This window comes from Taudactylus pleione, unplaced genomic scaffold, assembly GCF_031769625.1.
Source record: "Taudactylus pleione unplaced genomic scaffold, aTauple2 ptg000070l, whole genome shotgun sequence".
In the NCBI taxonomy this organism is placed as follows: Eukaryota; Metazoa; Chordata; class Amphibia; order Anura; family Myobatrachidae; genus Taudactylus; species Taudactylus pleione.
In genome coordinates this window covers 8,753,406-8,770,923 of record NW_028284472.1, presented here as the reverse complement: position 1 = coordinate 8,770,923, position 17,518 = coordinate 8,753,406, and the positions used below count along the sequence as shown (strand labels likewise).

General features: G+C 44.1%; 1 protein-coding gene across 1 annotated transcript in view; it reads right to left on the bottom strand.

Moving 5' to 3' along the window:
• LOC148533747 (cytochrome P450 2B4-like) overlaps positions 1 to 17,518 on the bottom strand; it is a 109,742-nt gene that overhangs the window by 27,823 nt on the left and 64,401 nt on the right. The window contains exons 2-3 of the mRNA XM_088467237.1: positions 5,872 to 6,068; positions 1,377 to 1,539 (exon numbers count right to left, since the gene is read on the bottom strand). Of these exons, the coding sequence (XP_088323363.1) occupies positions 1,377 to 1,539; positions 5,872 to 6,054 (346 nt within the window). The 5' untranslated portion in view covers positions 6,055 to 6,068. The remainder of the gene's footprint in view (positions 1 to 1,376; positions 1,540 to 5,871; positions 6,069 to 17,518) is intronic.

The following is a 17,518-nucleotide window of genomic DNA, read 5'->3' as shown; positions in this document are numbered from 1 at the left end:
CCTAAGGGAGGGTTAGGGGGGGGTTAGGTTAGCAAATAGAGAAAATACCAGACGGGATCTTCACTGCCGATGTTCCAGCGTCGGAATTTGAGTATTTCATACCAATCCCGCATATATATGAGCAATACAGCAGCACCATTGAGTATCTGCCCATGATCACCATATACTGTACCAGCTTCCCTTAGAAGTGAAGTACTGCTTGCACAGCATTCAAAAAGGATCACTACCAGGCAAAGCTGAGCCTAGCCAGGCAAAACTGGGTCATGTAAAGTAATCCTCAGTAATTGCATACCTGCCTACTCTGTCAGAGCGTCCGGCTCTGAATGAGGCCCACTGTCCAGGAGGGGAAATATTAATAGTTGGTAAGTATGAGTAATGGAGACTATGCATGCTTCTGATTAATAGACCTGATAGAAGACTTTTCTCTGAAAATGAGCATATTGACCGATAGGTGTAATTAGAAATTTGTGGACTCCACAGCAACATTTTTAATGCACTCCAGATTTTTTTTTTTTAGGGAAACACTTTCTAAATCCCCCCCCCCCTCCTCTTACTTTCCTTACTGTCTGATGCTCAGTTGCACTTCACTGTGATCTTCCTGCTCTGAGAGGAATTTAATTGAGGAATCTTAGATTGTTGACTCAAGTGCATGCTACTCTTGGCGTTTAAATGCCTTAGATTGTTAGCGGTCACACATCAGGGAGACCATACGTTCCATGCTGAATATGGACATCACACTCTGCTCATTCTCAGATGAGATGATATAGGGCATAAGGACCAGGAGCTTCAGAGTAGGCAGCTACCCAGGTCCCCCTTAGTTTGCCAGCACCTACAACCCTGGTAGTTACACACAGCCATGATCTCTGTGTTTGTAGTGTTAGGATAATGGATAGATGCATTTATGTACAGTCCTCTGAATTCCAGCCTTCATGTGCATTTATAGTCTTACAAATCAATGTGTACAGATGCATTTTCCGATTTATTGAGATCATCCATGAGCTACATCAGCTCAGCAGTAATTCTGGAAAATGGTTATTAGTAAAGTAGGTCTCAATATAAATTAAGAAGCACAAATGGTTAAGGCAGCTATCTACAGATCAGACCAGCAATATGAACGTTCTAATAAATTTATTCTCAAAATGTTTAAAAATGTTCAGGTACATTTCCCCAGTGCCTGCACCCTATTGAGAATATAATTGTTTTGTGTCTATGGTATGTGCATGTTGCTTATTTAGGAATGCACCGCAGCAGGGACTGGAATTTCTCATTCATTGAGCAGGAATTCTCTTATGTTGGTGCACTTTATCATGTTTAGTATATCTATCCAACTCTGATTTTTTTAATGTAATTTTTTGCTGTTAAATCTAAATAGTTACCATATCCCCCTGATGTTTTGGCAAACATTGCTGAATCGGGTCTTTCAGAAAATTCCTCAGCGTGGTTGATTAAAGCATCTTTCACAGTGTCATAACCGCACAGGATAACAAACGTTTCTGTTCCCAAATGTACCCTGAATACTGGGCCATACTTCTCCGCCATCTGTACAAAGTAAAAAATAGAATCAACAGATCATTAAAAGAATAATCTATACCAATATCATAAGATTGCTGAGCCTGATTGTTCCAAGTTGGCACAAAAACTACTCAAACAATTTTTATGAAAACTGCATCACTGTGTAGTGGAAACTCCTAGAAAATAACCAGCACTTTGTTTCATCTCGTTTGGTCAACTTAAAGATGAACAATAACAAAAACAAAATTTTGTGACATCTTTAATGCAAGAGATATCTGTGGCGCCATGGGCACGGCCAGAAAGGGGTGTGGGGGAGGTCCTTTGTGCCCACGGTTACCTGAATAGGATAGGTTACATAGCTTTCTGTGCTCAGGGCACACAGTGACATTGATGTGAGTGGTGGGTGAATAGGATAGGTTACATAGCAGTCTGTGCACAGGGCACACAGTGACATTGGTGTGAGTGGTGGGTGAATAGGAGAGGTTACATAGCATTCTGTGCACAGGGCACACAGTGACATTGGTGTGAGAGGTGGGTGAATAGGAGAGGTTACATAGCAGTCTGTGCACAGGGCACACAGTGACATTGGTGTGAGTGGTGGGTGAATAGGAGAGGCTACATAGCATTCTGTGCACAGGGCACACAGTGACATTGGTGTGAGAAGTGGGTGAATAGGATAGGTTACATAGCATTCTGTGCACAGGGCACAAAGTGACATTGGTGTGAGTGGTGGGTGAATAGGAGAGGTTACACAGCAGTCTGTGCACAGGGCACACAGTGACATTGGTGTGAGAGGTGGGTGAATAGTATAGGTTACATAGCAGTCTGTGCACAGGGCACACAGTGACATTGGTGTGAGTTGTGGGTGAATAGGAGAGGCTACATAGCAGTCTGTGCACAGGGCACACTGTGACATTGGTGTGAGTGGTGGGTGAATAGGATAGGCTTCATAGCAGTATGTGCACAGGGCACACAGTGACATTGGTGTGAGTGGTGGGTGAATATGAGAGGTTACACAGCATTCTGTGCACAGGGCACACAGTGACATTGGTATGAGAGGTGGGTGAATATGAGAGGTTACACAGCATTCTGTGCACAGGGCACACAGTGACATTGGTGTGAGTGGTGGGTGAATATGATAGGCTACATAGCAGTCTGTGCACAGGGCACACAGAGGGCCTGATTTAGAGCCGAACGCTCTGACCAGAGCGCTCGCTCTGAATCAGGGCCCTCCTCCCTAAAAATGGAGCAGCCTCATGGACGCTCTCATTGCTGTGGGTTACCACCCACAGCTATAGCGAGCATCCATGATGATGGTCGCGATGGTCAAGACCATCGCGACCATCAGGCTTGCGACGAGACCCTGCATTAGGGTCTCGGTGACCGCAAGTCCTGGAGTGATTTTGGCTCTATCAGAGCCAAAATCACTCCCACTGACATCACTAGTGATGTCAGTGGGGCCGGACCCAGACGGCAGGCGTTCCTATGGGGTATCGAGTCCTGGGACAGTTTTGCAGTAAGTTCGGAACTCGGATTTACAACCGAACTCGGGTTTTGGATTACATGTAAACCGGTCCAAAATTGCTGTTTTATAGACTTTTTTAGGAATCCAAATCCGAACCAAAACACTTGAGTGTGGTTTTGCCAAAATAGTATGATGAATTAGAACCAAAACATGGTAGTCCATCCACAATAATAATAATAATAATAATAATAATAATAATATTATTTAAGAGTGCCCCAGTAAGAGTCTTTCTTTTTACATCTTTGCATCCCTAATTTTTTTAAAAATTCAAGTTCCTATGCTGCATCACACTCTGTACAATACTTGTCCTCCTCTGATCTCAGTCAAAGGTTGCACACACCTATTAGTTACTGATTACTCCCTATTAGAGGGGATTTTTGTGCAAGCACAGAAAAAAGTGTTCCAGGGTCAGCCACTCTTGTGCCCCTGAAACATTCTGTGTTTACCACAATAAACATCACCCTCATAGGGATGAATTATTAGAGATGTCCACGACCCCCGTGTTTTGGTTTTGGTTTTTGATCTGGATTAACTTTTGTTTGGTTCTGGTTTTGCCAAACCACCCTCATGTGTTTTGGTTTTGGAGCTTAACAAATGATCAAAACAGCTAAAATCACATAATTTTGGCCTGTTTTTGTTCCTGTCATCAAATTAACCTTAATAACATTAATTTCCAGGCATTTACAATCAATTTTTACCACCTCACAGCTCACAATATTGTTTATACTACTTTTCACCAATATAATAGACCAAAGGCTGCAGCGAGCTGGCTGACTAAAGTAAGCAACAGAGCAGCGGCACAAACGCACGGCAGTTTAAATAAATATAGGACATCTATGAAACATTGCCACACAGCAGTGGCAGACAGGATGGCAGTGTAATAAACTATAAAAATGTCAGTCAGCAATGCCCCAAATAGTGCAAAATGTAAAGAAAAGAGGTGCAAGATCGAATTGTCCTTGGGCCTCCTACCCACTCTTATGTGGGATATTAAAAAGGACATGCATAGTTGAACAAACTAAGCACTTTAGCGACAAGGACTGACACTTTTGTGGCTGAAGTCCTTGGTTTGTTTGGGCGTCCACAAAACAATTTATTGGAAGGACTACCTCCAGTCATTAAGGAGGAGGTTGATTGTGAGAGTGTAGGCGGTCGAGATTGCATGTGCTGGTTCAAACTGCTGGTAGCTGACACTGGACTGCTTGTTATTAATTTACAAATTATTATAATTTTGTTAAATAAATTGCATGAACTCGCTGCAAATGATGTAGAGGGAGGAGGTGGCTAGATGGTTAACGTCCCTACCTCTACTAACTTTGGCTTTACAAATGGAACAGGTGCCTTCACAACTGTTGTCAAGATTTGGTTACAATATTTCCACACCCAAAAGGTGGCTTTTCTGGTCTTATAACCAAGCATGACAATGGATTTCTTTATATCACAAGCAAGAGCTGCTGCCACTGATGGTTGATTTACACAACATCCTCATCATCAACATCCTCTCACATCCTCCTTTTGCACTTTCTCCACACTATCATCCTCAATTTCTATTATTTCACCATCTAATACTAGCACAGCTGTCATGGCATCAGTGATCCGCTGTACAACTGGGTGAAAGCTGTCATACTTGCTTTCTCTATCAAAGGATTGTTTACAGTCAATTGTATTTTTTAACTACTACTAGTAGTAGTATTCTTGGTTCCTTTCTGGGATGAAGATCCAACCCCTGCAGCAGCAGCAGGCCTAGCGCTCAAAGATTCTTCTGAGGAATCCTGGCTAAGGGAGGAGTCAAAATGTAGTGCTCCTCATCAACCATCACCACGCTCAATGAGCTGGTCCTGGTTCTGTAAATATGGAGACAAAATGAGTAGGGGCCTCTGGTATTTCCACAACCAGCACTGGACTCTTTCTAGTAGGGGTCTAATGCCACAGCCGGGGGACCATTTATCCAGGTCCCCCGGCCAAAGCATTATCACCTCACTACTAGTCAGCCCAGGCTGGGGATCCTTTGGGAGGTGGGGACCCCACAATAAAGGGATTCCCCCTCTCCAGGGCACCCCAGACCTGGGCTGACAGCCCAGTGCTATCCCCGGCACCCCTGGGCAGTGGGTGCCTGGTTGATTGTGGAAAAAAGTGATTCAATAATATTTTCTTTTACAGTAAATCTAGTAGTCCCAGCAAACCTCCCCAGCATGCTGGTACATGGAGAACCATGTGGGGCATTAAGGGCCTGCTGGTACCTCTAGTTCACCTGCAAAAGAAATATTAAAATAAACACAGGACACACACACACCCTAACAGTACAGGTTTATTACACACACATACTTACCTATAATCCCTGTAGCCATTCACGTCCTCTTCTCCATGTAGCATCCATGACACCTGTAAAAAAAAATCCATACTCACCTACCCCTTAGTTCTGGTCTTCTTCAGTCCATGTAGGTATCCAGGTCTTCAGAAAAAAAGAGCCACAGATGTAGTACCATCCTCTAAGTACCTCCACCTCTCTCAGCCAATGAGTGGTTCCCACCATTACCATTAGTAACCTAGTGGTTCCCACCATTGAAATCAATGGTGAGAACCGCACACTGGCTGAGAGAGGCAAAGGCTCGCCTTTCTCAGCCCATGCATTTCTATGGAAAATGCCATAGCTGAGCCCTCTTTCGCAAATTACTCTCCTTAGAGGACAGTACTTTGTCTGTGGCTCGGATAACGGCGGTGCCGGTCCCTACACAAAGTACTATCATTGTGGACGGAGGAGATTTGTAGTTCTTTACTAAGGTGAAAATTAGATGATTTAGTGGTAATCACAGTAATAAGAAGTAGTGTATTACCTTTAGAAAAGTTTTATGAGGTTTTCCAATGTCGACCATGTGCAGATTCCCAATGATGGGTAGAGGCGTTGGTCCAGGGGGGAAATTCTTGTGCTTGTGCTGTTTCCGATTGTTAAAAACATTGGCAAAATATAGAATGACAACAACAGACAGAAGAATTGTGACAGGGTCCATGGCAATCATGTTTTCTGTAAAATCTAGAAAGGGAAGACAAAATATAGGTCTTTCATAGGGAAGCAAATATATTATCAAAATACAATGCAAACCATACTGTATGGAGACCTGGCCTTAGAACTATTATGGGTATGGCAAATATGGAAGAAACAGAAGAACCTGCAAGAGTAATATAAGACTACACAAGAGTGTGGCTAGTTTATAGTACTTCATCTGTCCTAACACAATTTATATCTACTATGTATGGTCTTGTTACAAATGAATGTTTGTGGTTCTGATAGACAAAGTAACAGGAGTTGGATGCTACAGATCATGCTGGATGTGCAGGAGCAAAGCTAAGGGGGACAGGCAAAGCACATGCCCAGGGCGACAGAGAGGTGGTGGACAGGCGGGGCGCATGCCCATGGTGACAGATAGGTGGTGGACAGGCGAAGCACATTCCCAGGGTGACAGAGAGGTGCTGGACAGGCGGGGCACATGCCCAGGGTGGCAGAAAGGTGGTCACACCAGCTTGGGAGCTTTGGTGTAATCCGTCAGCGCAGGAAGGGTCTAATAAGGTGTGATGATCAATCATCATCATCCAGAGCAGTGGCACTGGCTGCTGCTGCCTGGACTGCTTATAAACCAAAGCTGGATATACACCTTTACAGTCATTCTTTCGATGCGATGGTTCAATTGACTTCACTCCTGACCCAGACCACAGTGCCGATCACGCGCGTACACACTACACAATTTTATCTGCGACCTTCAATCTCCCACCGTCCAAAATATCGAAAGAAAATGATTGTACCACCGTAAACGCTCTCCTGATTCAGGCTACAGTCACAGCATATATAAACAGAATTACCATGATGGGCAGGAAAAGGGCGCGATTACATAAACAAACCTCCAGGAACAAAACAGGATCACTGGAAGCATCACATCGCCATTTTTTACACAAGTGTCCCGAGGGCAGAATACGTTCCTTCGTTTCCAGCCACATCATGAGTCTGAACAGAAGAAAGGCTTGCACTTGTATTGTATCTGCTATGGTGATAACATTACAAGCTATTAGGAGCAAGAATAGTAAGTGCCGGACCTGGGCCCCCGCCGGGCCCCTCCAGCAAGCCCGGTCCCGGGTAATTTGTACCCGCTCCCCTCCCCTCTCGGCGCCCCTGTATAGATGACCCTACCTTCCAGGAGCTTCTCACACTGGTCACCTCACTCATAGTAGAGCAGGACACCTATTTTAAAAACAACTTAGCACAGAGCAGTTTAGTGAGTGACAAATAACAACAGTTGTGATTAACGAAAATATGGACGAATATGTAAAACATGACTGAGTTGTAGTGATGAGGTATAGTTTAGACGACAATAAGTAGTGAATTGCAAAAGCGGCCAGAAGATCAGGTCGAACGTGCATACACACTGCACTTTTAATATTGCCCCATCGAATCGGCTGAAAATGAATCTGTACATGAGCGGCTGAAGGCTGATTGTTGCAGAGCATTTTAAGCCATTTATCAGCTGATGCAGCAGAATCGGCACAGCGCACGCACCAATACATTCGTTGGCCCGAACGGCTGAAATCAGGCGATCGGGCTGATGATTTTATAGGTGTGTACCCAGCTTTAGGCTCAGTGTGTCTGTTGCAAGGAGGAGGAAGGTTGGGCAAGGCAAAGAGGGTGGAGGCGGGGCTGGGTAGGGAGAAGGGAGGCGTGGCCAGGCAGTGTCATGAAACTGAGGAGCCGCTGCCTGTAAATAATGAAGTTGCGCTCCTTATTGGGATATGATATAATATAACAGTGATACTTTCCTGGCACTAAGGTTGGGGAACTAGATGTGGATTTGAGAAATAGGGGAATCAGGGGAATGGAAAAAGACGAAGGGTCGTATTCAATTAGATGTGAAAAGTCGAAATCCATGGAAAAGTATCGCAGATGACATCATTTCGCCAGGTGGAAAGTTTCCTAAGTATTCAATTGCAAACACTTTTCGTGTACGCAAAAACGCAATGCAATGTAATAGGCGAAAAAGATTCGCCTATGAATAGGTGATGGAAAAAAGTGCAAAATCGCTATTTTGGGGTGCAAAGGTGGGGAAACCACTCTGTACCCTTGGGACAGGCCCCCAATGGATAACTGCGTAAAAAAAAGGAACACCCCAAAAAATGACTTTGCATATGGGGGTGAAAAAAGTGCAAATTAGAGGCACAAACTTTTAAACTAACGAAATCGACTTTTGGGGGGTATGCAAGTATGGGGAAGGTGTTTTTTGGATTGCAGGTGCTTGCTTCAGGTCGGTTTTTCACAAATTTTAAATCTTCACTTTATGCGACTTTAAACCATGCTTGCACCCATTTTCAAGTACCCCAAATTTGACGGGACTACTTATTTTCGACAAAAATTTCAGCAATATGCTATTCTTCACCACTTGTGCAAAGATGCTAATTACAAGCAATTGACACTGCTTAATTACCCCAAATAGCTTCAATAGGGCTATTCGGGGACATCTATATTGATCTCCAATATTAGTGCATCTTTTGGTGGGTGTCAGGCTGATTTCCCCATTTTTGACAGCACTTTTCGCCTGTTTAAGTTTTGCCGGGTCCTGTTTTCATGTCCTTTGGAATTGAATACGGCGAATAGCTGGGGTGTGCACTATAAGTTTCCGCTGCTAAAACACATGAAGTCGGTGAAAGGTATGGCATGCGAAAAAGTATTGCGGGTGCAAAACTAAATGAATACGGGCCGAAGGCTGAAAGAAAATTTGAAAAAGCAGAGTCACTAGTTAAATGTTAAAAACAGGTTCATTTGTCTTAATATAATAAATATATACTGTAGATAAAAACCATTATTAGCAACAGTACTGTACGTCCTGACCGGAGCACAGCAGCATGTCTCAGAGAAAGACTGACTCCCGACTCTACGCTCTAAAATTCTGCCGGCAGATCTGCACACACAATTTGCAACCCACCAAGGCACCCATGATCAGTGCCATGGACATTTTCCACCCTGTGATTGGTCCACTCCCCAACATGTGATGTAATGACATCATAGTGAGTGGGGTGGGATCACCATGTCCAGGAAGAGGAGTGACTGAAACATCCTAATGCTGGCCATACACTAGTGCGATTTCGGGCCGATTGCCTGATTTTCGACGCGTCGTACAATGAATCGTGTGGAAATCGTGTATTTTGTTAGGTAGGATACGATCCGATGCGCACTCCCGACGCTCTTAAAACGCATCGTATGATCAGGTGTGCAGCCCATATTATCTGTCGGGATCATATGCAGATCGCGCCGTGTATTTGTGCATGCGATGCATCGTGCGTCTGACCGGCGTCATTTCAGTGACATTTTGAAGAAGTGTGTGTTCTTTCAATGACCTTCCCTCCTAAACTGCAGATCGATCGTATCGTCAGATCGTATGTACATCCATCGTGTGTTAATCGTGTGGCCGGGACTGCCAGGGAGCTGCCGGGGAGTTCAAGGGAAATGGTAAGATGAATCTTATATTATGCTGGTCGTACTAGTGCATGGCCAGCATAAGGATGCTCCCAGCAGCTCTACAGATTGTAGGGTACATGCCCAGAGAATAATAAGTATGCTCTGGGTGGCTCTACATTACAGGCATCCTGCAAGCTAAATACAGCTGACATGAGGCAGCAAGGGTGCGATGGGGAATATTATATCACAATTATAGCTATAACTGAATGATAACACAGATACATCGTGTTCTAAACTGAAAATCATGATTAGCAAATTTACATTGTATTGATAGAAGTCAGACTGAAAAGAGGGACAGTCAGGGATGAAATAGGGATATTGTTCTGCTTTTAAAGAGAGACGGATTTGAGTTGCATGGCTCTAGCTAGCAAACAGGTGTTAGGTAAATTAATATATTACGGCAATTTTTATCTTTGTATTCTAACATTAATTTTTACATAGAAATGTCTTAAAATCACTATTTACAGTACGGGGCAGATGTACTAAGCTCTGGAATGTGATAAATTGGAGAGTGATAAAGTACCTACCAATCAGTCCCTAACTGTCATTTTTCAAACACAACCTGTAACATGACAGTAAGGAGCTGAGTGGTTGGTAGTTTATCAGTCTCCAATTTATCACTTTCCAGAGCTTAGTACATCTCCAGTAGTTTCATAGGAAAAGTCTTAGGTTTCTTACTGTGAGCGCTGAGCAGCGTAGCGAGTATACTGGGAGCTGGTCTACACGTCTCTCCTCTGTTCTCCTGGAGATAATCATTTGCCTTTTATCACCGGGAGAATATTTATGTCTCCTCTTGACCTCAGTGTTGACATTTTTGGCTGGTAATGTTCTAATAGCAGATCACGTTATGACCCCTGGCACACAGGCTGTACTTTGCCCAAAAGAGTTACTGCAATTTATACTATATAATTACTAAGCTACCAGCCCAGCAATTCATAGAGTTGTAAAGTGTGTTTAACTACAATAAATAACTCTTAAATCTATCAGTCAACACCAGAATGATGGTTTATTGCCGGAGGGTTAATGATCCTTCACGTTTTACCTAGGCATTCATTCTGTATGTTTTGTTAGGCTTCTTTCTTTTCAAACTTGGCCTGTATTGTCTTGTTAGTTGTGGGTTGCGATAGTCATTTTAGTTTTTTCATTGAAAATCAAGAAGGAGTACAGCAACCCTGTTGTCAATTTGATATATTAATTAATATACAGTACACAGACATGACCACTGAGTAACCCTCCCTACAGTTACTGAGAGGATCACTGTTCTACAAGGCAATGAGGTGAATGACATAAACATGGAGATGATCACCTTCTACAGTCATCATCACCAAGCAACTTCTACATTCACATCAAAGTGCCGTGCTACAGTACATACGATAACGAGAAAGGAATGTCATACACAGCGACGGGGTGCAGGTACTGTGCAGAGCCCTGCTGTACATATTAATGAGGAGGGGATCTTACACACAAATTCACCCTGTACTCACTGCATTGAGCTCTGCTATACAAGATTAATGAGTAGTGGAATCTTATATGGGGTCTTTGTACTAAGCCTTGAAGAGTGATAAAGTGGAGAGAGATAAAGTAGCAACCAATCAGCTCAAAACTGTCATTTTTCAAACACAGCGTGTAAACTGACAGTAAGGAGCTGATTGGTCGGTACTTAATCTCTCTCCATGGCTTAGTGTATCTCAGTGGTGTCACAAGGGGGGTGCGGGCTATACCCGGGTATCACCCACCGAGGGGTGACACCAAGGAGCAGACTGACCCTTAGTGATGTAATACCCACTTTCCGTGTCCAATGGTTGGGGTACCGTAGGTCACTCAATCATGGCAGAGAGGTGAAGATAATCTGACCCCAGGTCTAATAACCACATAGGTTTTAAATACACTTTATTTAATTAGCCACAGTTGGAGACCAACGTAGCAATTTAGACCATCAGGTACAATTGTTCCGATGTAAACATATATATATATATACATATTGTATATGCACAAAACAACATCTAAGATTTTAATAAGCATAAATTCTGTCTATGATTCCAGAAATAAACTTACAACTATAGGTTAGAGTACTATATACTTTTCAACAATATGAATCCTGGCTATTACTATACCTTAAATCTTATACTGCAGTATAAAGTCCCAAATCTCAATATCCCCAGAGTTTTAACTATGTTGCAACGTTGACGATGCACATCAAGTTTATTTATTAGTTCTGTATTTGCCAGCTCCAGCTGGTTAATTGGCTGATATATAGGTTGTAATGGTTATGAATTGAGCAGATTAGTCTATGGGAGCCTAGCTATATTCATTTATTCTGCAAAGTCCGTGGTTAGGTAAATAAGATTGCTGGAATTTGCTTTATAGCATACTGGTTATAGAGTGAGACTGTCCTCCACAAAAGGCTTGCTATAAAATATTACACCTCTCTTCTGTATAATTGCTGGGACAGCTAAACTGACTCCACTGCAGCAATAGCACTGAGGCATCGCACTTCTATACACACTGAGTATAGCACTGAGGCATCGCACTTCTATACACACTGAGTATAGCACTGAGGCATCGAACTTATACACACTGAGTATAGCACTGAGGCATCGCACTTCTATACACACTGAGAATAGCACTGAGGCATCACGCATCACACTTCTATACACACTGAGTATAGCACTGAGGCATCGCACTTCTATACACACTGAGTATAGCACTGAGGCATCGCACTTCTATACACACTGAGTATAGCACTGAGGCATCGCACTTCTATACACACTGAGTATAGCACTGAGGCATCGAACTTATACACACTGAGTATAGCACTGAGGCATCGCACTTCTATACACACTGAGAATAGCACTGAGGCATCACGCATCACACTTCTATACACACTGAGTATAGCACTGAGGCATCGCACTTCTATACACACTGAGTATAGCACTGAGGCATCGCACTTCTATACACACTGAGTATAGCACTGAGGCATCGTACTTATATACACACTGAGTATAGCACTGAGGCATCGCACTTCTATACACACTGAGTATAGCACTGAGGCATCGTACTTCTATACACACTGAGTGTAGCACTGAGGCATCGCACTTCTATACACACTGAGTATAGCACTGAGGCATTGCACTTCTATACACACTGAGTATAGCACTGAGGCATCACGCATCACATTTCTATACACACTGAGTATAGCACTGAGGCATCATACTTCTATACGCACTGAGTATAGCACTGAGGCATCGTACTTCTATACGCACTGAGTATAGCACTGAGGCATCGCACTTCTATACACACTGAGTATAGCACTGAGGCATGGTACTTCTATACACACTGAGTATAGCACTGAGGCATGGTACTTCTATACACACTGAGTATAGCACTGAGGCATCGCACTTCTATACACACTGAGTATAGCACTGAGGCATGGTACTTCTATACACACTGAGTATAGCACTGAGGCATTGCACTTCTATACACACTGAGTATAGCGCTGAGGCATCGTACCTCTATACAAACTGAGTATAGCGCTGAGGCATTGTACTTCTATACACACTGAGTATAGCGCTGAGGCATTCTACTTCTATACACACAGAGTATAGCACTGAGGCATCGCACTTCTATACACACTGAGTATAGCACTGAGGCATCGTACTTCTATACACACTGAGTATAGCACTGAGGCATCGTACTTCTATACACACTGAGTATAGCACTGAGGCATCGTACTTCTATACACACTGAGTATAGCGCTGAGGCATCGTACTTCTATACACACTGAGTATAGCGCTGAGGCATCGTACTTCTATACACACTGAGTATAGCGCTGAGGCCTCGTACTTCTATACACACTGAGTATAGCGCTGAGGCATCGTACTTCTATACACACTGAGTATAGCACTGAGGCATCACGCATCACACTTCTATACACACTGAGTACAGCACTGAGGCATCATACTTCTATACACACTGAGTATAGCGCTGAGGCATGGTACTTCTATACACACTGAGTATAGCGCTGAGGCATGGTACTTCTATACACACTGATTATAGCGCTGAGGCATGGTACTTCTATACACACTGAGTATAGCGCTGAGGCATCATACTTCTATACACACTGAGTATAGCGCTGAGGCATGGTACTTCTATACACACTGAGTATAGCGCTGAGGCATGGTACTTCTATACACACTGAGTATAGCGCTGAGGCATGGTACATCTATACACACTGAGTATAGCGCTGAGGCATGGTACTTCTATACACACTGAGTATAGCACTGAGGCATCGCACTTCTATACACACTGAGTATAGCACTGAGGCATTGTACTTCTATACACACTGAGGCATCGCACTTCTATACACACTGAGTATAGCACTGAGGCATCGCACTTCTATACACACTGAGTATAGCGCTGAGGCATGGTACTTCTATACGCACTGAGTATAGCGCTGAGGCATGGTACTTCTATACGCACTGAGTATAGCGCTGAGGCATCGTACTTCTATACGCACTGAGTATAGCGCTGAGGCATCGTACTCCTATACACACTGAGTATAGCGCTGAGGCATGGTTCTTCTATACACACTGAGTATAGCGCTGAGGCATTGTACTTCTATACACACTGAGTATAGCACTGAGGCATCGCACTTCTATACACACTGAGTATAGCACTGAGGCATCACACTACTATACACACTGAGTATAGCACTGAGGCATCGCACTTCTATACACACTGAGTATAGCGCTGAGGCATGGTACTTCTATACGCACTGAGTATAGCACTGAGGCATGGTACTTCTATACACACTGAGTATAGCGCTGAGGCATCGTACTTCTACACACACTGAGTATAGCGCTGAGGCATCGTACTTCTATACACACTGAGTATAGCACTGAGGCATCGTACTTTTATACACACTGAGTATAGCGCTGAGGCATCGTACTTCTATACACACTGAGTATAGCGCTGAGGCATCGTACTTCTATACACAGAGTATAGCGCTGAGGCATCGTACTTCTATACACACTGAGTATAGCGCTGAGGCATCGTACTCCTATACACACTGAGTATAGTGCTGAGGCATGGTTCTTCTATACACACTGAGTATAGCGCTGAGGCATTGTACTTCTATACACACTGAGTATAGCACTGAGGCATCGCACTTCTATACACACTGAGTATAGCACTGAGGCATCACACTACTATACACACTGAGTATAGCACTGAGGCATCGCACTTCTATACACACTGAGTATAGCGCTGAGGCATGGTACTTCTATACGCACTGAGTATAGCACTGAGGCATCGCACTTCTATACACACTGAGTAGCTGCTACCTGCATTGTGTCCAGTTTGGGTACTTAGATCTGCATACTGTATCTTCTGTCTCTTTCTATTTATTTATTATCACCCTTTCATGACTAGGAGGTGCCTGTGGAGGTGACTGGTTCTGCACTGTCCCTGTAATTGCTTTCTCTATACACTGTGTCCGGATTGTGAGGAGCTGTGTGACAGGTGCTGGGTAATGTGGTAACTACACCCTGATGCCCCATATGCCTGCCCTCCTCGCAAGCTCACAGGGACTCCCCCAGCTCTGCTCTCTGTCTGGTTCCTCCTCTCAGCGCAGTCTCTCAGGTCCACCTCTGGCTCTACCCATCTTAGGGGAACCTCACCTCCAGGTCCTGCCTCCTCCACTATCAGACATGGAGGGGGACTGGCCAAAAATTTGCCTCCTCACAGCACAGCTCAGCTCTCCATGGCCATTACCAACTGCCATCTCCTCCAACTGTCACATGTCTGATCACCTGACACTGCTCATGTGACCTGCTCCTGACCAGCTGCAGAGGTGTGCCTGTTTATTGACATAGCGCTATGCATGGTGTAGAACGTAATACCTCGCATAGCGGGGTATTACAGTGACAGGAGCCAAGCGCTGCACTATAGTATTAAGCGCAGCACTTGGCTCCTGACACTGTGAGGGAACCGGCACTGCACACAGGGCAGTCCGCACCTCCTGAACACATACCCCCCCACCCAGTAGGAGCACGGGAACATGGGGGTTCGGGTCACAAGGCCTTCCAGCATTGCCATGCTGTTACCCGCGAGGCCACATTCCCTTTTCGGTGGCGCCACGGCTACACTGCGCACACAGCATCCCTCCTCACACTGGGTGACACCGCGGGGAGGGACGCCACTGGTATATCTCCCCCAATATGAGCAAGTTCTTATTGACAGAAAGAAAAACAAATTCCTATGAGACAAACACAATTTCACGAGAGGAAGGACTTTCAAATGGAGCTGCAAACCTGAAGGAACTAAAGCTTTTGTTTTAGGTCATGAGAGGCTGAATTATCAGGCACAGAGGAAAACCCTGGCAGTACCACATATATAAAAATATGATTACAGGGCAGATTATACAGATCACCCACACCTGATAGCAGTATGCCTTTTATAGAAGATAAGAGGAGCACAGGGTGCAGGTAGTGAACTAAAAGAGTGGGAAGAGGAGGAGGAGCAGGAAGAAAAGGGAATACAGACCATGTGGATCCTCTGTAGCTCTGCACCAGTCAGTTTGAATACAAATATGCATACTAATCTATGGATTATCTTTTTCCAGAAGTACCACCTTTGACAGGTTCATGTGTAAAAAAGATTTACAACTTTTTGGATAAAAAAAAAAACTATTCATAAAATGTAATGTAAATAAAGGCAGATTGCCTTCTACTGTGTCCACAAAATCAATCCTACTGTAGTTCCAATAACATCCCTCTCTAAGACATCTCAGGATGTCAACCTTACTATTTTATCTGATGAAGCACTGGAAAAACTCTCTACTTTGGAATAAGTATAGTAGGTAGTCTGTACACTAATTTAGGTCAACCTGTTTATTAGATGATGGGAGTATAAGCATATCTTTTGTGACAAAATTTTTTAAAATAGACAAAACAGAGGACAGCTTGCCAGTGTTACAGTACAGTACATAGACAATGTTTTTGAATTTGGAATGGAGACAAGGACGATCTTTTGGATTTCAACAAGATGTTGACTAAAATACAATTTTGATCTCGACTCAAATGTGAAATTACAAAAGAAATGATTAATTTCTTTGCTTACAAATACTTTTTGAAAATGATAACTACAGATCTCTACTGGAAAACCACAGTTACAAACCGTTTATTACATCAAGACAGCTCATACTTTCTCCCAACCATCAAAAATATTCCCAAGGGCATTGGCGTAACTACAGAGGGTGCAGGGGGTGCATTTTCTATGGGGCCCAAGGCCGGGGGGGGCCCGAGTGCAAGCAATCTTATTTTTTTTTTATTTAAAGTTTATTTAATCTGGTGTGGGCCCCCTGTACCCTCTAGTTATGCAGCAGCCACTGGAGGTTTAAACCACACTGGAGGCGGGCCCGGCCAGAAGAAGGAGTCCAGCAGTGAGAGGTGAGCCGCCTGCTAGAAGACTCTGGAGATAATGACAGTGACGTCATCATCTCTCGAGTGACGGTCCAGGAAGGAGAGGAGATTGTGCGCATAGGCAGGTAAGTGCACGGCAACCGCTCTCCCCACACCACCTGGGCCCGGGCCCTCTGGCTATTACAGCTGCTGACCCGCAGGCCGGAGCCGCATTAGTCCTTTATTGAGTCAAGGTGGACGTGGCTGGGTCTGGAAACTGCTCCCCACAACATCTGGCTATTACCGCTGCTGCCCCCAGGCCGTGACACTACCATCTGCAGCAAGAAATGAGTCTTCACTGCAGATGATGGTGTCCAGGCCCACGGTCAGCAGCGGTAATACACACAGTGTACAGGCGTACCAGCGACATTGGTTGCTTAATAGGCTTTGTGCAGGAGAAGGTTTGTACATTGCATAAAAATGATAGTCAACGGTAAACTCGCCTCTAGTGCGGCACTAGGCATTAGCACTGTGGTGGATACCTGACTTGGGGGGGCCCATTAGAAATTTTGCTGTGGGGCCCAC